The 23810-nt window shown below is 50.1% G+C and overlaps 1 protein-coding gene across 1 annotated transcript; it reads right to left on the bottom strand.

Moving 5' to 3' along the window:
• Window positions 1-490: 490 nt before the first annotated feature.
• On the bottom strand, window positions 491-6545 carry PROK1 (prokineticin 1). Its single transcript, XM_004457827.4, has 3 exons — window positions 6474-6545; window positions 3746-3871; window positions 491-1682 (listed from the first exon to the last, which is right to left on the bottom strand). The coding sequence occupies exons 1-3, from the start codon at window positions 6543-6545 to the stop codon at window positions 1563-1565; spliced, it is 318 nt and encodes a 105-aa protein (XP_004457884.1). The 3' UTR covers window positions 491-1562.
• Window positions 6546-23810: the final 17265 nt, after the last annotated feature.

Consider the following 23810-nt stretch of genomic DNA (forward strand, 5'->3'; position numbering starts at 1 on the left):
CATTTGCAGTTTTCCAGGATTCGAGGTGGAGAAGAAGCAGTAGGTCCCGCTCTAGTCCCTGCGTTCGCCAAGGGCTCAGAGCCTTGCCAGCGCCGTGGCGTGGACTCCCACCCCAGTCACATGGTAGCCCCGTGGGGTCAGGTGACTGACACAGAGCAAAACGGCCAGCTGTCAGAGGTGGGAGTTGCTCCCACTCGACGCTGCTCCGCCGTGTCGCAATGGAGAGTCTTCCCGCCAGCTCAGCCACCCTCTTCTGCCACCAATGCTTCAGAGCAACACTTTCCCTCCCCATAGCCCACCCAGCTGCCTCTCGCCCTTCGTTCAAAGAGACCCCCAAATGCCACTTTCCAAGATGTTGTCCTGGCTGGTAGGAGGAGCGCCAGTCGTGTCCCCACCCCACCCGGGTGCAGCGGGGTCCTTGGCCCCAGCCTGAGCCCCCACACAGCACGGACCCCGGGTTGAAAGACCCAGGAGCACCGCAGTCTCTGTATCAGGATCTCAATTCTCAGTTTTATTCAGTGCACAAACCCTTACCCCACCCCACCCCGGCTCACCAGGCTGAGACTCTGGGCCTGGGAGAGTCAGGAACAGGGTGCAGAAGTTAGGTGCGTATGGGGATGGGTGTTTCTGAAAATGGAGCCCGGGACCCCAATCACAAACTGCTTCGAACTTTGGAAATCCCTTGCTCTCCAGAGAAGATGCCTTATGGAGGGTTGGGGGCACGTGCAGCCTGGCTGTGATTTCTGGGTGGTACTTGCAGCCCCAATCCTGCTTCGCCCCCCTCCGGGGGACCCACCCCCCAGGTCACACAGACCTACTCTCTGAGGCCCATCCTTGGAAAGCAGTGCTTTAAGTTGCTCCCTAGAGTGTCAATAGCTGTTTAGACTGAACTGCGCCGGTTGGCATTTTTTAAAGGGGAGGCAGGGGAATGGGAGCTTCCCTGGCTCACTGGCAAAGTGTGTTAGGAGGCTGGTCCACAGGGGAGCCATCCCAGGCGCCTCTGCCCACTGCCCCGAGGGAAGGTCTGGCCTGGTGCCTCAAAATAAGGAGTTAGCTCATCCAAGGAAGCCCAAGACCCCAGCTGGATCCCCGCTGGCCTCGGGACAGAGCCCGAGGCTCTCAAGACCTGTGACTCAGCAATGGTTCCACCCGTGTCCGCTCCAGAGTGTCAGGCTCAGGGAGAAGAGCACATGCAGGGAGAGAAACCAAGACCAGGCAGGGACAGTCCCCTGGGGGTGGGGGACAGAGGGCAGGGCGGGGCGGGCCAAAGGAAGCCCTCCCAGGCAGCCAAGCAGGGCAGAGCGCCGCACACGTCACCCGTGGGAGCCCAGCAATAGGTTGCCCTGGGGGGCCACGTGGCGACGTGCGCGTGCGCAGACGCGCTTGTGTGTGCGAGAGTGCGTGCGTGCGCATGCTCGTGCGCATGCTCGTGCCCATGAGTGCCTGGCGGAGGGACCGGGGGAGACGGGGTGGGCACGGGGCGTGCGGTGGAAATGAAGGTCCAGAGGAGACGGCGGGGTTTGCGCGAGGGAGAGGCCCGTGGGCGCGGGGACCCCGAGCTCCTAAAATCCGATGCTCTTCAGGTCCACGGAGCAGCGGTACCGGCCATCCGGGAACCTGGAGCACAGCAGGCTGGGCGAGCAGGGGCAGGTGTGGTGCTGGCGCTTTCCCAAGAAGGGGATCTGGGGAGAGAAGAGAGCGGGGACACCACCACGCCAACGGGGGGGGCGGAGGGGCCTGAAATGACGCCCCTCCTCTCCTCCCCGCCCAGCATGACAAAAATAGCAGTTAGAGAAAAGGAAACCGGCACAGAGTGGCCAAGCCGGTTGCCAAGATGGCACAGCTAACTTGAGGAAGGGCGCAGACCAAGTGACCAGCCCTCATGTGACGCTGCTCCACGGCCCCAGCCTACAGCTGCCCGCCAGCCCCCGTGTGTGTGCATGGACACACACATTGCACATCGGTTGTGTGCTCGACGCCGGTGGGTGCTGGATATAAAGCAGGCACAGGACAGACGCCCCCACCCCCCTGCCCTCGAGGGGTCTCTGGAAGAGGACCCTTAGGAGCCCAGGCCCAGAGTCAGACTGCCTGGGTTCAAACCCCAGATCTGCCACTGGCCAGCTGTGTGGAAAGAATAACAGGCAAGTTATTGAGCCTCTCCGTACCTCCACTTTATTACCTGTTCAACGGGTTAGTATCAGCACCTACCACAAATGGTTGTCAAGAGGTCTAAATTGGGGAAACGGACTTTGGCCCAGTGGTTAGGGCGTCTGTCTACCACATGGGAGGTCCACGGTTCAAGCCCCGGGCCTCCTTGACCCGTGTGGAGCTGGCCCATGAGCAGTGCTGGTGCGCGCAAGGAGTGCCCTGCCACGCAGGGGTGTCCCCCGCGTAGGGGAGCCCCACATGCAAGGAGTGCGCCCCGTAAGGAGAGCCGCTCAGCGCGAAGGAGGGAGCAGCCTGCCGAGGAATGGCGCCGCCCGCACTTCCCGTGCTGCTGACGAGAACAGAAGCGGACAAAGAAACAAGATGCAGCAAAAAGACACAGAAAACAGACAACCGGGGGAGGGGAGGGGAATTAAATAAATAAAAATAAATCTTAAAAAAAAAAGTCTAAATTGTACAATTCACAAAAAGCGTGCAGTGGTGCACTGTAAGCTTTCAGTGTCAGCTTTTATTACGGCTCGGCCTCTTCTCCATGGCCCCACCCCACACCTCCTGATCGCCCTGGTGGACCGTGATCCAGAGGAAACTGACGGAGGATGCTCAGAGCCCAGATAAGGCAGCGCTCCTGGGTCCAGGCAAGTCCCCAAGGAGTGAGACTCACAAGATGCCCAGGGAAGGAGGGCGGGTGAGGCTGCTTCCACCCTCCCCAACAGCTCCTGCGCAGGTCCCAGCAGTAGCTGCTGTATTTGCCTGACCATTCATAAGCAAAGGCCGTGTGGCTGTCAAAAGGTGGGAGTTTGGCCAGGCAGGGTGAGGCAACCAAGGTGCCTAGGTGCAAAAGAGGAGTGCATCCTTACATTTTGCCTTAACTGCTTCACTTGCCTCACCTATCCTGGCCCTCCATGGAGCCCTTTTATGAGTCTCCTTTCCCATTGGCTGAGACTCCTGGAGAGCAAAGGATATTCACGACTGTTTCAAAATCCAAATTTGTCAGATCCAAGAGTCTTTAGGCGTAATCAATCTACTCCCCTCATCGTATACAAGAGGAGACCCAAGCCCAGGGCCGTGATGCTGAATGCCCGAGAGCACATGATAAAGGAGGAGCCGAGCTGGCCCAGTCCCCAGGTCTAACAACCTGTGACTGGTGCCCCCGCTCCATCCCAGGCTGCCCCCAAAGGCCAGGAGGCAGTGCCATCTCATAGACGAGATGTTACTGGACTTGAAACCAGAAAACTGCAGCTCCAGCGCCAGCTTAGTCTCGTTGCTGAGTCCTGGAGCAAGTCAGGTGAACTTGCTGCACTTCCACTTCCTCACCTGTGAGAGAGGGAAACTGAGGCCGACTGCCAGGGTTACTGTGAGGGTCAAATTAGACGGGTGGTTTCCCAGCCTGCACTAAAAGTTTCTACGTGGAAAACGTCACACCCTGCACCAAGGTGAGGGGCTACTGTATTCTCAGCAGGGACCAGGGAAGGTGGCACTGGGGGTGGCGGGGGCAGCAGCAGCACCTCGGAGGTGCCCGCACCCCTTCGGACAGTCAGGGGCTGGATCACGTGAGCACCCACGCCGCCCTGCGCAGTACCTTGTGGCTGCCGGGGTGGCACTGCTCGCCTTCCCGTCCCAGCGGGGTGCACATCCGCAGCCCACGCAGCCACAGGCTGATGGCACAGCAGGTGCCCGCTCCGCACTGGACGTCCCGCTCACAGGCCTGCAGGAAGGATAAGCCAAGAGGCATGAGAAGGGAAGCCCCACCCCGGAAGCCCTTGCCGGGAGAGAAGGGGCTGAGAGCGCCACCCTGGCCCCGGCCTGACACACGCCTCGGGCTGGACATTGTGCTCCGCTCCCCCACAGGGCAGGAGGCGCAGGGCTCAGCCAGCTACCACCCCTGCATCTGAGGAGCTCTCCAAGCTCCTCCGAGACCCCTCCACAGAGCACCCCTCCCTTTCTAACAAGACTAGGTCAGGAGTCATAGCTTCCTAGCCCTGCAATGCCCACAGTTGGTGCAGAGTAGGTGCTCAGTGGTTGCTGGTTGAATGGAATTAATTAGAATTCTTAGGAGGGGAGAGGGGACCTGATGGCCTGAGCCCCTGAGCCCCTGGGTGGTCAATGCTGAGTTGCCTTGGACCAGGACCGTCCCTGACCCAGCACTTGAGGTCGGTGCCTCCCCACGTTGGCACCCCCTTGGCCCTCCAGGGGTCCAGGCTCACCAGAGGTGCCAGCACCAGGGGACAGGGTATCTTCCCAGGGCTCTTCTGCTGGCTTCCATGATGCCCAGGTAAGGATGGGTTCCTCTGGGCTGGGATCCCAAAACAGGGGTTGGCGGCCCTGCCTGGTTTCTGGAAGGTGTCATTTGTAAAGAAAGCCACACGAGCCCGCTTGAAACAAAAGCCTGGAGTGTAGGAAAGAGGATTCCATGCTGTTCCAGACTCAAATGGGCACATGATGGAGAATCATCCAAACTTGTCACTTACAGAGAAGCTGTGCAACTTTCCTAAGCTGAAAGCTGGAGCTGAGGTTCAGTGCACTCTTCTCCAGTAGGTCTCTAAGACCCTTCTGGCTGCCCCGTGGAACCTGGCAGGAACTAGGGCTTCTAACTTGCTCCCCAGGAGGCAATGTAGGGGATGTCAGGTGCCACCTAGGAGGCACCTAGGACCTCACCTGCCCAGGTGAGGTCATGCCTCACACACCAACCAGCCCCCTGAATGCTCAAAGTTAGGGCAAAATGGACCCCACTTGATGCTGCTTCTCCCGCGGCAGTGGGGCAATGCTCTTCCACTCTGGGTGGAAGAACCGTAGGCCTGAATTAGGCCATAGTGCAGGCAGCAGGGGAGTGTGGAGGTGGTAGAACCAGGCTCTGCCCGGGAGTCAGATGTGGGGCATCAGCATGACAGGCCAATGAAGACGGGCTGGAGAGCTGGGGGTTCTGCCTTCCCCGCAGCACCCCCTTGTAGCCACTGGTCACATCTTTGATACACTTCCTCTTACCCTGTTATCCCTCTCACTGTGCTCTTTAAAGGGTCACCTTGATGTTACTATGAAGATACTTGCCCACTCTTTCTCATCCTTGCCTTTCCAGCTGCCATTCCAGGCCAGATGTTGGTGCTCACGTGGGGAGGTTAACCTGGTCATCTGGTCAACCGCGCTGCTCCTGTTTCTCTTGATGGGGTAACCAAGGCTTCTCCCCTTCATGGTCACCCCGTCATACCATCAAGCCCCACACGAGGAGGCCAGCCACAATGGTTTATGTCCATTAGGAGTAATTCAACCCTACCACTTTTACTCATGCCCTGGGTCTCAAAAGCACTGATTTGTTTTTAATATTTGTTATTCTTTTGAACTCAATCTTTTGCCTTTACAAATAAGAAAAAAGTTTTCCTTCTTTGAGCACTGAAACTAACCTGATTCCAGGAATTGTTTGGAATTTCTCAACATTTCCATTTTCTATGTAAAAAGGTGGAGGCAGTTTCAATAAAGGTTAATTCCCCTCATCTTTTCTAGCAGTATTATCTGGAGAGCTCTCAAGTCAAATACTACTTTTTGTTTTAATAGGAACGGTCCCACCACTGTCACACAATGTGTGTCCCAATTGAGAATGTTTCCAGTTAAAGTCAAACAAGTGGGAGAAAACCAAATTCTGAGTATTATAAACAGTGTAACGCAGAGTGCCCACATGTGCTGAATTAAGACTGAGTTTCTGTGTGTCATCTGAATGCTTGCTTTTGGCTGCACTCCACCTAGTTTTGGGGTTGCTCATATTCCTGTCCAAACTGGGCACAGAGTGAAAACACTGGAGCAGCAGAGGAGAAAAAGGATCCCAACACATCCTTTCCTTCCTTAAGACTAGCTAATAAGCTCGCCCGCCTTTAGTCAAGTCAGCATGCTAAGTAGTTAAACTTGACATATGAACTAAACCGTATATGAAAACCAAAATTGCCACAGAAGATAAACTAGGAGGCGCCAATCCACTTTGTGAAAGAGTCCCTTTTGTTACATAATAAGAATCTTTGTTTTACCAAAGGACGGAACTTTAGATTTTTTACTGCTCTCCTAATACATTTAAAACTGGATTCGATTTGCACACCACTTCTCAAAATCGAATCCCCTTTAGTCGGATGTGCTCACTGACCTGAAAAGCGTGGGAAGTCTCTCCGCAGAGCTGTCTGACAGCTCTCTTCCCCGCTCCCCAGGGTTCTGGGGTGCCGAGCTCGGGGCGCGCTGCCGGCTGGGCTCCTGGGCTCCTGGGCTCCCATCCCACGCAGACCCAGACATCCTCCCAAAACCCACGGCGCAGAGAACATTCGGCCACTTACCCCCGTTATCACGGCACAGTCGGAAAAAGTTACCAAGAGGAGCAAGAGGGAGATGCGCACGGCAGCTTCCATGGCCGCGTGGGGCGAAGGCAGGGCCCTGCCCGCCCGGGTCCTCGGTCGCCTCCCGCTCCGCCGTGTGCCCCGCAGGCTGGCAAGGCTGCGCTGCCCTCTTCCTCTCCAGGATTTATACGGCCGGTCTGGGGCTGTGTGTGGGTGCCTCGTCTCCGCTCTTCCCTCCCCATCACTTATGCTGTTCAGATGATCTCAGACACGAAGATGAGACCTGAATCCCTAATGCATCAAATCACCATCAAAACCAAGAAAAATGAAGGCATGGGGGGTGGGGGGGGTGGCGGGCCTTGGTAATCGCTCTAAGTCCCCCCAAGAACGCTGCTTCAGTCAGTCATGTATATTTCCCCTGAGATTCTCTGTCCTTGGGCATCCTTCTACCCTGCTTGGGGCAGGGCTTTGTAATGAATGGGTTGGCATCATCATTTATCCTCCCGGCACCAAACCCTGCGATGGACGGGATTGTTGCTTCCCTCCCACTCCAGCCGGCAGAAATTACCTGAGCGCTCCCTGCAGCCTCAGCTCTCGGTCAAGGGCTGAGCAGACCCAACTGGGTAAAGGCCCTGACCCTGGTCCTTTGAGAGGTGAAAATCCCCAAGGGGAGACCTGAGGCCGTGAGAAAACAAAGCCAGGCCCTTGGGTGTATGTTCCTGAGTGGCACAGATAAGATACTGGTCTGTGATGGGCTCAGGACAAATACCAACAACAGTCACTTGTACAGGGCAGAAAGTAGATGCACTAACTCCCTGCCCGGCATTCTCTCAGCCTCATGGTTAGGCTGGGGCGTGGCTAAGAGGAGCCAGATGCCGCCCTGCGGCTTCCCTGCTCTATGGGGAAGCGTGGGAGTGGACTTATTTGTGAAGGAACACACAGTGGGGGCTCAGGTGCCAGTCCTCCGGGCATCCTCTCCCGGACCGTCTCTCCACACTGATAAGAGTCAATGTTTCCCAAGGCATATTTTGTAATACGTTAATAGGTGTTAAACAGAAATAAATAAATAAAAGATTTCTACTGGTCAAAATTTGGGGGCAAATATAAGAGAGTTAGACTCATTTATAGTTTTCCTACTCATGGCTCTTCTACCCCTTTTGTTTGAACCTATAATTAGCACTACACCCATTAAATATATGCCCCCAGAGGCATAAATCTTCAGTCTGTTCATATGCTGGCTGAGCCCTGAGTCTCAACAGAGTTGCAGCCAACACCTGCTCTCCAGGTCATCGGACTCGCCCAGGACAAATAACGAGATGATGATGATGGAAAACGCCTATCCCGAAAAGCAAAGAGTATCTACAATTGCAAGCAAGACAGTTCCTTCCATCTGCCCCCTCAGATCTAAGCCCCCGTCACAATTTGAAGCAGAGTGGGCAACATTATCCCAAAAGCTTCAAAATTGAGGAGTGAACAAACGTTAGGGGGGAAGGCAACTATGGACCAAAGTAGACATTAGAAGAACTTGCAACATTGATGTAAGGATAGTATTTACCACAGATTCTGAAGGAAGGGGTAGGGAAAGAATAGGTGGAACACAGGGCATTTGTAGGGCACTGGGATTATTCTACATGATATTACCAAGCCGGATACAGGTCATTTATACATTTTGTCAAAGCTGTACAGAGCAAAGTGTAAACCACAGTGTAGCAAACTATAGACCTTGGTTAGCAGCAACTTCAGTATTTTGCATCACTTGTAACAAATGTACCATACTAATTGTATTCTCTAGGATACTAATTGATACTAATTCTCTATGGAAACAGAATCAATAGCATGAGATTATGCAAGAGTCTCTCAGGCAGCCGTGGGGATGCACAAGTCCAGGTTCCCCAGGCAGGCCACTACCAGGGTCTGCAATGAAAGTCCAGGGAAGGTTCTTGATGAGTTCTGGGAGATGTTTACTGTTCAAAGACGAGCTGGGAAATTCTCTCTCAATGCTGGAATCACTTCCCCTTTTAAGGCATTCAGCTGATTGGGTTAAGCATCACTCATTGCTGATGGCAGTCTCCCTGATTGATGGAATTATAACCAGCTATCTATGATTTACCACTGCAGTAAAGTTAATGGTGACTACAGTCCATAAAAGCCCTTGTATTACTGTTAGCTCAGTGTTTGCTTGACCACACAACTGGACACGATTACCTGGCCGAGTTTACACAATAGCCTAACCATCACAGTCGACCCCTTGTCAACTCAACAACCATACACATTACCTTAAACCATACTTAGTCTCTAAGTAAAAACAATAACAGACATGTATATATACATATTTCTGCCTAAAAATGTTCAACTCTCCTGCGGACAACCGGAAATGCATTAATTCCATACAGAATGGGGGTGCAAGTTCTTGAGTAATATTCACTCTCGAACTTGACATCCTCAAATATTATGATATGAAATGGATACAACTGGTTATATGATAAGGGGAAAGTTTGGGGAAGAAGACAAAAAATTCATTTTGTGTACATATACAATCATCATCTTAATGAAACAAGGAAGAAAGATTTGTGACCATTATAGTCCTCGTTTCTGTAACTGGTCATGTAGTCGAAGTTCATCTTTATCGCTACCTTCTTCCACTACCCATTCCATGCAAAAACCAGCACTTCAGCTGGCCGTGGTTCTTGGCCTGGTGGGGTGACCCAAACTTTCATTCCTGAGGATTCTGGGCCATTGTTAGTCCTGCTTGGCTTGGGTTGCTGCAATTTTCCATTGACTTTAATCATAGGACATGGCAATGCTAGAGATGCCTTAAAGGATCTCCTATATTCCAGGCAAACTCTTCTTTACCACCATTATGTAGATCCAGTCCTATTTCCCCTTGATAGTCAGGATCAATCACCCCAGCCAGTATAGTAATTTCCTTCTTTGACTGTTGATTCAGAGGTAAGAGGAGCCCAAAGTGGCCAGATGTCAGTTTTAACACCCAGTTCAATGGAATCATTGCTGTGTTCCCTGGTGACAGCACTCATCCTTTTGGAACTAAAACCTGTAGACCAGCAGAGTTTCAGGTTGCAGGACAGGAAGGAAAATTTTCCTGGTGGATCACTGGGGGTAATAGTGAGTGGGATCAGTCCCATTTACACCCCTTGATTCCTGGACCCATGGATCCTGGTTATGGGAGAAACAGCACCATAGAGTGGATACTGATTTAGAGTATACACAGCCTCCTAGAGAACATTGCCCCAGCCCTGCAAGGTATAGCCACCTGGTTGGCACCATAATTGAGTCTTCAAAAGGTCATTCCACTGTTCTATCAATCCAGATGCTTCAGGGTGATGGGGAACTTAGTAAGAACAGTGAATTCCATGGGCATGTGCCCATTCCCACGCATCATTTGCTGTGCAATGGGTTCCTTGATTAGAGGCAATGCTGTGTGAAGCACCATGGTGGTAGATAAGACATTCAGTAAGTCCACGGATGGTAGTTTTGGAAGAAGCATTGCATGCAGGAAATGCAAACCCATATCCAGAGTATGTGTCTATTCCAATTAAAACAAATCGCTGCCCCTTCCATGATGGAAGTGGTACAGTGTGGTCAACGTGCCACAGGTAGCAGGCTGATTACCTTGAGGAATGCCTTATCAGGGGCTGAGCGTGGGTCTCTGCTGCTGGCAGGTTGGGCACTCAGCAGTGGCTGTAGCCAAGTCAGCCTTGGTGAGGGGAAGTCCGTGTTGCTGAGCCCATCATAACCTCCATCCCTACCTCCACGGCCACTTTGCTCATGAGCCCACTGGGCAATGACAGGAGTGGCTGGGGAAAGAGGCTGAGCATTAGCCACAAAACAGGTCATCTTATCCACTTGATTATTAAAATCTTCCGCTGCTGAAGTTGGTGAGCATTCAGCTGGGACACAAAAATTTTCATGTTTTTTGCACACTCAAAAAGGTCAATCCACGTACCTCTTCCCCAGACCTCTTTGTCACCAATTTCCCAATCATGTTCCTTCCAAGTCCCTGACCATCCAGCCAAACCATTGGCAACGGCCCATGAATCAGTGTACAAACGCACCTCTGGCCATTTCTTCTTCCAAGCAAAATGAGCAACCAGGTGCACCGCTCAAAGTTCTGCCCTCACTGCTCTCCTTCAGAGATATCCCAGAAAGGGGCTGCAGTGCTGTAGCTGTCCACTTTTGGGTGGTACCTGCATATTGTGCAGAACCATCTGTAAATCAGGCCTAAGTTTTCTCTTCCTCAGTCAATTGACTGTAAGGGACTCCCCAAGAGGCCAAAGCTGTGGGCTGGGAAAGAGAAGGTAACATGGCAGGGGTGGAGACTATGGGCATTTGAGCTACCTCCTCATATTACTTAACTGTGCCGTTAGGACCAGCTCAAGCCCCATCTCGTATATATAACTCCCACTTTATTATGGAGAGCTGCTGTGCATGATGAACTTTATGGTTTGGTGGGTCAGACAATACCCAGCTCATGACAGGCAACTCAGGTCTCACGGTAACTTGGTGGCCCGTGGTTAAGCATTCAGTCTCTACTAAGGCCCAGAAGCAGGCCAAAAGCTGTATCTCAAAAGGGGAGTAGTTATCTGCCGGGGACGGCGGGGCTTTGCTCCAGAATCCTAAGGGTCTGCGTTTTTGAGTTACTGGGGCCAGGGATTGAACCCCGATCCTTGTACATGAGAAGCCAGCACCCAAACACTGAGCCACATCAGTTTCCCTGAGTTGGTTTCTTCGTTTTGTTTTGATTGTTTGTTTTTTATTTTGTTTTCAGGAGGCACCAGGAACCAAACCCTGGACTTCCCATGTGGGAGGCGAGGACTCAACCATCTGAGTCACATCTCCTCTCCCTCCTATACTTTTGATGTAACTTTTAGGTCATCTCAAACTTTTCTAAAAATACAGTTTATTATATTTTAAAAACTGGGGGCTGCTGCTTCCCTGTGGGTCATGATGGACAACAAGAAGGCATCTGCCTGCAGTCTTTCAGGTAGCCAAGCCACATGCTCCATTCCTCAGGTTCCCTGACAGAAGAGACAATCCTAAATTCAGTGTCAGGAGCTGTAAGATCAGCAGGGATACCATCCCACTTTCTGCAATTTCACAGCATTCTGTGAAAAGCAAATCACCAGATTTGCTGACGCATCAGGGTCCTCCAGATACTGCAGAAATAGTAAGATCGTTCCCTCAGAAATACAGAAGGAAACTTACGTCTCAAGAAGAAATCGAATTTATCCAAGGTGGAGGCCCAGAATAATCATGGGCAAGGCTGCCATTTGTCATCAGACAAAATAATTTTTTATCTTTATAGTAAAGGGACTTCCAAATGACAAATTAGTTGTTGTGCATTAAGCAACCTTATTAAAGTATTCCAGAAAAAAAAATGAAAGAAAAATTTAGATGGACATTTGTATCTCCTAATGTGTGTATCTTGGTCAGCTTCCCCACAAGCTTACCGAAGTATTTAAAAACTTTATAATTATTAATGTATACATTTTTTAAAGTTAGCCTATTAATTTACTCTTATCGGGTTTTACCACTGTTGAACTATTAAAAGCACACTATGTCTGTTAAAATATCATAGGTTTCCCCTAATTTCACTTTTCTTTCAGGTTCTGTTTACAGATGGAAATAATTTATCAGACATAATTACTGCTGATTATGATCAGTGATATAATGGTTCCATTATTTTTTCTTAATTCTTTGATGTTTTTATATTGATATGGTTACTGGGGTATAACTGGCTTAATAAGCATATCCTACTCTATAGGATAAAAATATAGCCAAAGTAAAATAGGGGACTTTGTGGTCATGAGAATGGGGAGAGAAAGCAAAAGATTATTCTGTGTAACCTGTATTTAGGAAAAATATTAAAGAGTATAAAATGGAAAATAAATTAAGAGCTCAAAATGAATACAGCACAGGGAAGAAAGGAATAGAGTGTAGGAATAAATGTTTGGCTAGAAATTGCAATTATGTTTCTTTTTTTTGTAAGATTTATTTTTTATTTATTTCTCTCCCCTTCTCCCCCAGTTGTCTGCTCTCTGTGTCCATTCTCTGTATGTTCTTCTGTGACTGCTTCTATCTTTATCACCGGGAATCTGTGTTTCTTTTTGTTGTGTCATCTTGTTGTGTCAGCTCTCCGTGTGTGTGGTGCCATTCCTGGGCAGGCTGCACTTTCTTTTGCCCTGGGCGGCTCTCCTTACGGGGCGCACTCCTTGCGTGTGGGGCTCCACTATGCAGGGGCACCCCTGCGTGGCACGGCACTCCTTGCGCATCAGCACTGCACATGTGCCAGCTCCGCACGGGTCAAGGAGGCCCGGGGTTTGAACCGCGGACCTCCCATGTGGTAGACGGACGCCCTAATCACTGGGCCAAGTCCACTTTCCATGCAATTATGTTTTGATGGGTATTAAAATGTCTTGTTCTTTGGTTTATTTGACCATTTTGATTGTGATCATGTATGCAAATTCTGATAACCAGTAACTTTATCATAATAATGTCTGACAGTCTCATAAAATCAACCTAAAGATTTACCTTATTAAAGCAATTTATGAAACTTAAAAAAAAAATGGGGGTGAGCTGATGTGGCTGAGTGGTTGAGCTGCTGCTGGCTTCCCACGTAAAGGTCCCTGGATACCTAAAAGAAGGGAGGGGTGTCGGGGAGAAACACGGAGTTAGACCAGTTAAACCAGCTTTTTACTGCAGGACTTTTCAGGATCTTTCATATACTAATAAACATTTGAAATGAAATTTGTACTATTTCCCAAACATATGTATACACAAACTTTTTTTTTTTTTTAGTGTCTCATGAGACTAAAATTCAATGTAGAAATGTTTACAGGATTTGTGAGGGAAGAGAGAAAGAGAAACTAGGACAGTGGCTAAGAGCAATGCCCCAAAGCTGTACATTTTGACTTCTGATCCCAGATCGCTCACTGGTTTCATGCCTTTGAGAATGTGGTTAATTTCCCAAGCCTCAGTTGTCTCATCAAATGCAGATAATAATAGTACTTATACTCCAGGTTTCTGTATTGTTTATCCATTTATTTATTTATTGAATATATATTTATTGAGAGCCTGTGATATTGAAGGCAGAGTTTTGGGGGCTGGGAATATAATAGAGAACAAATCAAGGTCCCTACCCTCATGTAACTTAGCTCCTAGTGGGAGAGATAAGCAACAGACAAATAAACAAACTGATTTATAAGGAAGTGGTCAGGTGTGCTAAGCGCTATTTAAAAGGCAGCAGTATGATGGGAAGGGTCTCTCTAAGAAGATACTTGAACAGGGAAGTGAAGGAGTGAACCGAGCAGAGCCCTGGGGGAAGGCCCATGCAGAGGCCCTGTGGCAGGGCCTTGTTAGCAGTTTCAAGAGCAGCAGGGAGCGCAGTACCAGGGGAAGGGCAGGAAAGGGTGCAGTGTGCGGGGTGGGGCTGGGCGCACGGGGGCGTAGCGCATGGCCCTTGTAGGACCAGGTGGGGACTTGACTCTCAAGCTGATGGTGTGACCAGAGCACGTGGGGGGTTTGGAGCAGGGGATTGGGGAGATCTGATTTACAATGAAAAGGATCTCTCTGGCTGCTTGTGGAGAAGGGAAACGGTGCACGTGACGTGCTGGCCCCTGGCAGTGCTGATGCGCGCAAGGAGTGCCCTGCCACGCAGGGGTGTCCCCCGCATAGGGGAGCCCCACGCGCAAGGAGTGCACCCCGTAGCGAGAGCCACCCAGAGCGAAGAAAGCGCAGCCTGCCCAGGAATGGCACCGCCCACACGGAGAGCTGACATAAGATGAAACAACAAAAAGAGACACAGATTTCTGGTGCTGCTGCTAAGGATGGAAGCCGTCACAGAAGAAAACGCAGGGAATGGACACAGAGAGCAGCCAACTGGGGGGAGGACGGAAGGGGAGAGAAATAAATAAAGAATAAATCTTTAAAAAATAAAAATCTAAGAAATGTTAAAAAAAAAAAGAAAGAAAGAAAGAAATACCAAACGAAGCTACAAGGCAATAAAGGCATTTATTTGGGGTCTTAGAATTGCAATTCAGGGAGCACAGATTCAGGGAGCAACTCAAATCATGTCTTGGGAGCCCTTGCTTCCAGGTAAGGGTTTTTTAAAGAAAAAGAAGAATGGTGAACACTCAGAGTGCTCCAGTGTCCTTCAGATTTAGAGAGTCTGCTGCTTTCTTTATCTTGTGGTCGTTTGCGGTGTCCAGATGGCCTTGGGGTTTTGAGGGACACTGTTGGCTGAGGCTCTGCACACTCTGGCAGCTTGCAATATCCAGCTCAGAGTTGTATAAGCGCCACCTCCTAAACGGCCCCGACTCCATTTCAGATCTCTTAGCCACTGTCATTCTATTTTGTTTTACCACTTTTCACAATAACTATTGGCAATTTTTCTCACAAAAAGGTGGGTCTGTCTACCTTAATCCAAAATTCTCCTGCGAGATGAGAATCAAAAGAATGAGTCTGTAAGGCTCACCTGTCCACTGTGACACTAAGCCAGGCGCACAGCTGAGGAACCAAGACCCCAGCCAGCCTGCCGGGAACTTAGGCTCTCAGAGGAAAGCCCCCTGGGGAGAAGGCAGCATGGCTGCAGGTGGAGGAGCTCTGGGCGTCCTGCACAGCTGTCCCAGCTCACACGGGTCTCCTTCCCAGAGGCAGTGTTAGGGCCAATCCCCTACCCCACCCTACAGCCCTCCTCCCCCAACCACAGGCAAAGCTAACTATCCCATATTAATGCTGTGAAGAGCAGCAAGAAATATGGCTGTGATCCATCTGTCCCGTGGGGGCTAGGCCCCTCTCAGTCAGAAGCAGAATGGGCATCACCTTCTCCAAATCCTCAAGATTGAGGAGGGAAAGCAACTACAGACTAAAGTAGACTTCTTAGTATTCCAGCAATGGAAGAACCTGTAACACTAGTATAAAGGCGGTGGCCACCAGAGGTTCTGAGGGGAGCGAGAGGGAAGAGTAGGTGCAACATGGGGATTTCTGGAACGCTGGAATTGTTCTGAATGACGTTGCAATGATGGAAACAGGCCATTATACATTTTGTCAAAACCTATAGAAATGTGCAGTGCAAAGTGTAAACTACGATGTAAACTATTGGCCACGGGTAGCAGCAGAGCTTCAAGATGTGTTCATCAATTGTGACAAATGTGCCACACTGATGAGGGATGTTGTTAACGGGAAAAGTAGGGGAGGGGGTGTATGGGAATCCCCCCATATTTTTGACGTATGATTTATGGAATCTAAAGCTTCCTTAAAAATAAAATAAAATAAAAAGAAATATAGTTGTGAAACACAACCAAGAACACTGATTGAAAGCATTTGGTTTATCTTTGAGGCTGGTGCTTAAGGAAAAGCCGGTTTATAAGAGTTCAGTGAGGGATAGATGGTGATGTAGCAGAAATCCTGAAAGAGACTTTGGGGAGCTCTAGGGGTGAGCAGCACTGGTTCTTTTCCAGTGATTCAATTCAGCAAACAGCTATTGAGTGCCTTCCATGCATCCGAACCAGGAATGCAAAAGTGAGTCAGATGCGCTTCCTCCCTTCCAGGAGCAACCGGCCCTCGGATCTCATTTCTCTCTAGAACTCAGAGCTTTGCTCCTGGACACAGGTGGTAAACACGATTCATTTCTGAGCCACGATGAGGGTCACTTTTTGGTTGACAGACGGAGTGCCATCAAGGAGAGGAACATCCTGAATCAGGCAGGCAGGAACTGGACACGATAAGGTGGGGAAGTGAAAAATGAAGACGAGTTGAGAAGTGAGCGGAGGGAGGAAAGTGGAGATACAGAGTCGAGAGGGAAGAGGTGCCCGAGGGCACTTGATTCCTTTGAGAGAGAAGCAAGCAGGTGGAGAAGGGATGCTGCGCAGACCTTTCCGGGTGAGCGCAGGCGGGCGCGGAGGCAGCAGGTGCCTCCTTTGGCTTTGGTGAGAGAGGGCTACCTGCAAACCACCGCTCAGAACTCGGGTCTCCGCTTAGCTGACGTCAGCGTCACCATTTCCCAGGGCTGTTGGTACAGATCTGTGTGTTGTGGGCGCAGGGCAAATGTGGGATGGAGATCCAGGTCCTGGTCAGACATCCTTCACCTGCATCCGTAGAAAGCGTTTGTCTCCGGGGGTCCTAAGGGCCCCTCCAGCTCTGCTGTGAGACGTAGTTGTGACAACTAGAAAGGGAGTCCAAGTTCAGGACCTCGGCGTTGGGCCTGGGTGTGACTACAGCTTGTTGATGTCTGAGCACGCGAGTCAAAAGGTATCACTTTATTGCTGGCTCCTTGCCAATGATTAAATAAGAGCTGACAACGATTTACGAAAGATGTGAATGAAGTAACCCAAGTCTGAGACCAGGAGTTTTTTTTTTTTTTTTTTTAAAGATTTATTTATTTAATTCCCCCCCCCCCCCCCCCCCCCCGGTTGTCTGTTCTCGGTGTCTATTTGCTGCATCTTGTCTCTTTGTCCGCTTCTGTTGTCATCAGCGGCACGGGAAGTGTGGGCGGCGCCATTCCTGGGCAGGCTGCACTTTCTTTTCACGCTGGGCGGCTTTCCTCACGGGCGCACTCCTTGCGCGTGGGGCTCCCGCACGCGGGGGACACCCTTGCGTGGCACGGCACTCCTTGCGCGCATCAGCGCTGCGCATGGCCAGCTCCACACGGGTCAAGGAGGCCCGGGGTTTGAACCGCGGACCTCCCATATGGTAGACGGACGCCCTGACCACTGGGCCAAAGTCCGTTTCCCATGGAGTTCTTAACCTGGGGCCACAGGCCCCCCGGGGGTTCACGAACGGAATTCAGAGGATCCGTGAACTTGGGCAAGGGGAAAAATCTATATTTACTTTCACTAACTGAATTTCAACGTTTTCTTCTATTATAACTGTAGACCACAAACCGCAGAAGTATTAAGAGTACATGTGGGAAGCGGACTTGGCCCAGTGGTTAGGGCGTCCGTCTACCACATGGGAGGTCCGTGGTTCAAACCCCGGGCCTCCTTGACCCGTGTGGAGCTGGCCCACGTGCAGTGCTGATGCGCGCAAGGAGTGCCCTGCCACGCAGGGGTGTCCCCCGTGTAGGGGAGCCCCACGTGCAAGGAGTGCGCCCCATAAGGAGAGCCGCCCAGCGCGAAAGAAAGTGCAGCCTGCCCAGGAATGGTGCCGCACACACGGAGAGCTGACACAGCAAGATGACGCAACAAAAAGAAACACAGATTCCCGTGCCGCTGACAACGACAGAAGTGGACAAAAAGAACATGCAGCAAATGGACATAGAGAACAGACAACTGGGAGGGGGCAGGGAAGGGAGAGAAATAAAAATAAATCTTTAAAAAAAAAAAGAATACCTGTGTCTTTGTCATCAAGAGAAATCACAGATGTTTAATATCTTGTAACTGTTGCTGCCAAAAGTTCAAATTATCATTTGTGCAGTCACTACATTGAAATCATTGTAGTTCGTGGTCCCATTGTTAGCTCTTGTTACATAAGCAATTAGTAAAGAAGTATATGTATTGCCATGTCACAAATTTGTTTTTGTTTTTCTTTTTTTAGGAGGTATCCGGGATTTAACCCAGGACCTCATACATGGGAAGCAGGCACTCAAACCACTGAGCTACACCTTCTCCCCACAAATTTGTGGGTTTTTTGTTGTTGTTTTGTTTTGTTTATTTATTTCTCTCCCCTTTCCCCTGTTGTCTGCTCTGAGTCCATTCGCGGTGTGTTCTGCGTCCGCTTGCATTATCCGGCGGCACTGGGAAACTGCGTCTCTTTTTTGTTGCGTCATCTTGCTGTATCCGCTCTCCATGTGTGTGGTGCCACTCCTGAGCGGGCTGCGCTTTTTTCACGCCAGGCGCTCTCCTTATGGGGCGCACTCCTTGCACATGGGGCTTCCCTACGCGGGGTGTCCCCTGCATGGCAAGCACTCCTTGTGCGCAGCAGCACTGCATGTGGCCCAGCTCACCACATGGGTCAGGGGGCCCTGGGGATCGAACCCTGGACCCTCCATATGGTAGACGGATGCTCTATCAGTTGAGCTACATCCACTTCCCATAAATTTGTTTTTAATATCTATTTTGGTAACTACATTTCAACCTAATTGGTGTCCTTTTATTGGAAACATTTAAAAACTCTGAGGAGTCATAGACTTCAAAGGGGTCCACAGCACAAAAGTAACTAAGAACCACTGAGGGGACTTGGAGAAAAGAAGAAAGGACTTGGTGTAGTAGAGTGTAGGGTCATCAGTCCAGGCTAGCCAAAAGAAGGAGAAGAAAAAGAAGAGGGAGGAAAAAGCAGCAGCAGCAGTAGCAAACTGGCATGGGGAGGAGAGCAACCTCTGGGGTCCAGACAGAACAAGAACGCCTAGGAAACTAGCCTGACTTCATCAGACTGAGGGCTCGTAGGAAGAAATGGCTCATAACCTGTATCCAGGTGGATCCACCTAGGCGCTTGAGTTTCTCTAACCCATGTATATAACTTATGCCCGCAAACTACCACATCTTCAGAACTCTTTGGATTTTCAAAAACAAAGGACCAGGCTTCTATCGGTCTTTAAAACTTGAGTCCACATCCAAGTTACTTTGATCCCAACTGTGAGATCTGGTTTCAAATGGCTGCAAGACTTTTTTATTATCCTACTGGAAGATACAATTTAAGAGAACTCAACATTTACAATAATATCAAGAGAATATCAAGTACCTAAGAATAAACGACCTAGTAAAAGATGTGAAAGATCTCCACAGGAGAAACTACAGATATTACAGAAGACATAGATAAATGAAGATGCATACTATGTCCACAGATAAGAAGAAATAGTATTATAAAGATGTCAGTTCTCTACCCCAAAATCTATAGAATCAAGATGATTCCGATCAAAACCCCGATGGGATTGTTTTATGTAACTCCTAAAATTTACGTGGATGAGGAAAAGCCAAGAAATAAGGTCACTTCTAAAGAAGAAAAACAAGGAGAGAGCACAGGAGACTAGAGTCATTAGAACAATGAGTGGCATAGAAAAGAGAGACCAGAAAAAGACTCATGCGTGTATAGCAGCTCAGTGGTTGAGCGCCAGCTTCCCACTTACGAGGTCCTAGGTTCAATTCTCAGCCCTGGTACCTAAAAAAAAAACAACAGGGGAGTGGATGTGGCTCAAGTGGTTGAGCACCTGCTTCCTATGTACAAGGTCCTGGGTTCAATCTCCAGTACCTCGTAAAAATAAAAATTTCAAAAATCTGTAAAACCTACGAAAAACATCAAGGAGCAAAGCCAGCGCTGCTCAGCCAGCGTCTCTGAGGAGCTCCTCCGGGGCCAGGAGCAGCTTCCTCAGTGACGGGGCCCGCTTCTCCTTACCAGAGCTTTGTTTCAGGAGTCGCCGGCCCGGGGCAGTGCCTCGAGGCATCCAGTGTGGTGAAAGGCCGTTTCCTGGCACGCGGGATCCTGGCAGTGGGAGAGGGATGCCCGCAGGATCCCTGACGTCCGTAACAGCCTACCTGAAGAACGGTGCGGACGCGGTCGCAGGACTTTGGAAGGGAAAGTCAAGGGTGATGCAGCCAGCAGCGAAGTCTTTAAAAGGCCACTTCTGGGCTGGCCCCTGCCTGCACCAGTCCAGTGTGGCCAACTGCACGGACAAAACAACTGGTGGATCGGGAGGTGGTGGTGATTTTAGGACTGAGCTGCAGAGCATGGGCGGGGAGCAGACGTGGGGCCAGGCGGGTGGAGACCCGGCCGCAGCCAGAGGTGCGGCTGAGCCTGGGGCATCTTTGGGGATGGGGCAAGCAGGGGGCGGGAGCAGAGGGGCGGTCCCTGCTGGCAGCTACAGCTGCTAGTGCCGGGGGTCGGAGGCAGCCCTCACCTGTGCAGTGTGCACGTGACAGTCTCCTGAAGGACTCAGTGTCTACCTCCTCCTCCTCCCCCACACCAGCACCCTGGGGAGGCCCAGGCACCCAGGAAGCTGCTCCCAGTCCCCGAAGAAGCGCCGAGTTATTACGACGCCACTTCATCCGGCCCTTCCAGGACCCTCTGGAGGCTAGCCTTGGTCTCTGGCGTGATGCCCTGAGGTGACCCTTTTCCTGCCCACACCCACTAGAGCCAGCCTCTCCTCCCTCCAGCTGGGGCGTGAAATGCAGCGCTGCTCAGCAGGTGTCTCTGCAGAGCTGCTCCCGCAGCCCTGCTCACTGCTGCCCTCGGCTCCCAGCGCTCCCCCCCCAGAGCCCCTCCAGAGGCCAGGGGTGGACGTGCTCTTTGAACTGTAAAGTACTTTAAGAGACCCCCGGGATGTGAGTCTTACAGCTTCACCAACTCAATTTAGCAAATGTAGGCTCTAGATGCATGGGATACATGATGAACAGGATATAGTTGCTCACAGACCAGGGGAGGAGCCAGAAAGATGTGTCACTCGATCCCAAAAAGGTACAGGGTAAGTGACAAGTGAATGTTGATGAGAGCCCAAGCAAGACATTTTAACTCTATTGGAAGTAATCAGAGAAAGCCCCACATGGGAGACGGCACCTGGAAGACAAGGGGGGTATCTGCCAAGAGAAGCAGGAAGGGAAGATGTTCCCAATGGAAGAAATAGTCTGTTCAAAGGCACTTGTCAAACAAGGGGTTGGCACATCGGGCGACCTGGAGGCGGGGTGTAGGAGCAGGGACGAGACATGAGACCAGAGAGGAAGGTTTGGGCCTGACAGCTAAGGGACTTATAAGCCAGGCTAAAGAGTGGGGACTTCACTGGGGGCCAATGGGAAGTTAGAGACGGTCTTTTGGCACGTGAAAGACGAAAACAGATTAGGTGTTCCACGACCTAAGACCCCAGTGGGGGAAGTGGACTGGAGACTGGAAAGGCAGGCGGCCAGCAGCCCCGTCAGGAAGGTTACAATACTACAGGCAAGGGGTGACAAGGGTCTGCCAAGACGGGGCCAGTGGGTCTGGAGAATCGGAACTGGATCTGGGAGACATTTCTGAGGTAGAACTAATTGAATCTGGGAACAGACTGGCTGCGAGGAGATGCAGAGAAGGAGTCATCAAGAACAGCGTGGAGACCTCTGACTTGGTGGGTGGTGATTGTATCAGCAGGAGCAGAAACATGAGAGAAGCAGAAATTACTGGAAGAGACATCAGGGTTGGAAGTACAGATCTGGGAGTCATGAAAAGTGACTCTCAGTCTTTAACCTGCAGAAGTCTTTCTTCAATGTGAAACTTCCATGGAAGCGCATCTTAATTTCTGGTGCAGAGTAGGTCTTCAACAAGTACCCGTTGGAGGAATGAATGTGCAAGATAGATAAAAGTGGTGCTTCCCTGGTTGAAGAGGGCCCAGGAAATTCCTTCCTAGGAACTTCTACTTCAGCCCATCCCTGTCCACTAATCCACCATACACTAGGACCTCAGAGCAGTCTATAAACCACAGAGAGAAGGGATGAGTTGTCCCAGGAGAGCACACTCAGTGAAGTGAGAATGATCCAGTAGTGGGAAGAGTCCCAGAGGAGGCTAAGAGGGAGCAGATGCAGAGAAGTAGGGATTGCTCCATGAGAGAATGGGGACAAGCAAAGCTGGAAATGAGCGTCTGAATTCAGTGGTTAAGATGGGTACCATAGGAGTTTGGAAGCCAACTTGTCAATAGTTGAAATGTTAATGAGACTTGAGAAATTGGAAAGTTGAGTGTAATTTTCAATGTGAAATGTGGACCTTCCCTATATTATCTCATTTGATCTTTACATTAATTCTTTGGGTAGTGTATTCATCAGCCAAAGGGGTGCTGATGCAAAATACCAGAAATTGGCTGGTTTTTATAAAGTGTATTGATTTGGGGTAGGAGCTTACAGATACCAGGCCATAAAGCATAAGTTACTTCCCTCACCAAAGTCTATTTTCACGTGTTGGAGCGATGGCTGCCAATGGCTATGAGGGTTCAGGCTTCCAGGGTTCCTCCCTGCCAGGGTCTTGCTTCTCTCTAGGTTCAAGGTTCCTTTCTTCCCAGGGCTTGCTTCTTCCTGAGCTCAGGGTTCCTCTCTTCCTGGGGCTTGCTTCTCTTTCTTCTGTGAACTTTCTTCCCAGGGCTCCAGCTTAAGGCTTCATCATCAAACTGCAACAGTAAGAACCCTCAACTCTGTCCTTTGCCATGCCTTTTATCTGTGAGTCCCCACCCACCAAGGGGTGGGAACTCAATGCCCTAATGATGCGACCCAATCAAAGCCCTAATCATAACAAATCATGCCCAGGTACAGGCCAGATTACAAACAAATTCCAGTATCTATTTTTGGAATTCATAACCATATCAAACTGCTACAGGTAGCAAGTAAGGTCACACTTGAGTACAAAGGCAGAGTTTTCACATGCAATAAAAGAAGGGAGACAGAGGATAGTAGGTGGCTAATAGCTAGTGTGGCAGCAAATGAACTAAATGAAGGCAGCAAATGAACTAAATGAAGGCAGCAAAGTCAGTTGACCTGCATGTCACCATCAATGCAAATTCAAATGAAAGGGTTGGCCAAGAAGAACTTTGCCCAAGGCAAAGCCCAGAACAAGTGATGATGGATGCAAGTAGGTGAAACATGCTTCCTTCCACCACCACCCTCCAAACACTACATACGCATCCTGCTTGGTGGCCCCCTCTGAGTAATTTCAGTGTGTCTGTGATGACCACAACCCATCCAAAACCTTAGCCTCCAGGTCTTTGACCCCCCCATCCATGACATTCTCCTCCATTCCACTTCAGTTACCTACTCCCATAACTATAATATTTTTTTCTGTATCAGTTTCTCTTTAATGTATATACACATAATTTTTTTTCTAAAGCATTTGAGAGTAAGTTGCAGACATGGTGTTCCTTTTTCTCTAAATCTCATAACTATACTTGAGCCTTATCATTGTCAGAACTGCTCAGCCTCATAAATCTTAACTGCACTATCCTGCTCCATGACTGTAACCTTTCCATTTCCCAGTGCATCACTCCCTCCACAGGCATTTTCAACTTCATCAAGTGCTCCAATCCTTTGATGCCTGGTTTAACGTCCTCATGGCTTCACCTCCTTCCACGCCTAGTATGGACACACAGAACATCATTCCAGCCATTATTTCACCAGCATCCTCAACTCTCTTGCTTCCTCTGCAATAGACAGCCCACCTTCTCCACTTCTTACAGGCCAATGATCATGACTGGAAGGAAAACCAAGAGTAATTCATTTTAGGGCTGCCACCTCTGGTCAGCCTTCGATGGCTCTATCAACCCCTTTTCTGTGTTCCTGATCTGATCTCCCCTCCTCTCCCCCAGAAGCCATTTCAGCCCTTCAGCACTCTCCCAGGACCCCACCACCAGCTCCCTATTCCTACCTTAGACCTCCTCCCATA

This window comes from Dasypus novemcinctus, chromosome 9, assembly GCF_030445035.2.
Source record: "Dasypus novemcinctus isolate mDasNov1 chromosome 9, mDasNov1.1.hap2, whole genome shotgun sequence".
In the NCBI taxonomy this organism is placed as follows: domain Eukaryota; kingdom Metazoa; phylum Chordata; class Mammalia; order Cingulata; family Dasypodidae; genus Dasypus; species Dasypus novemcinctus.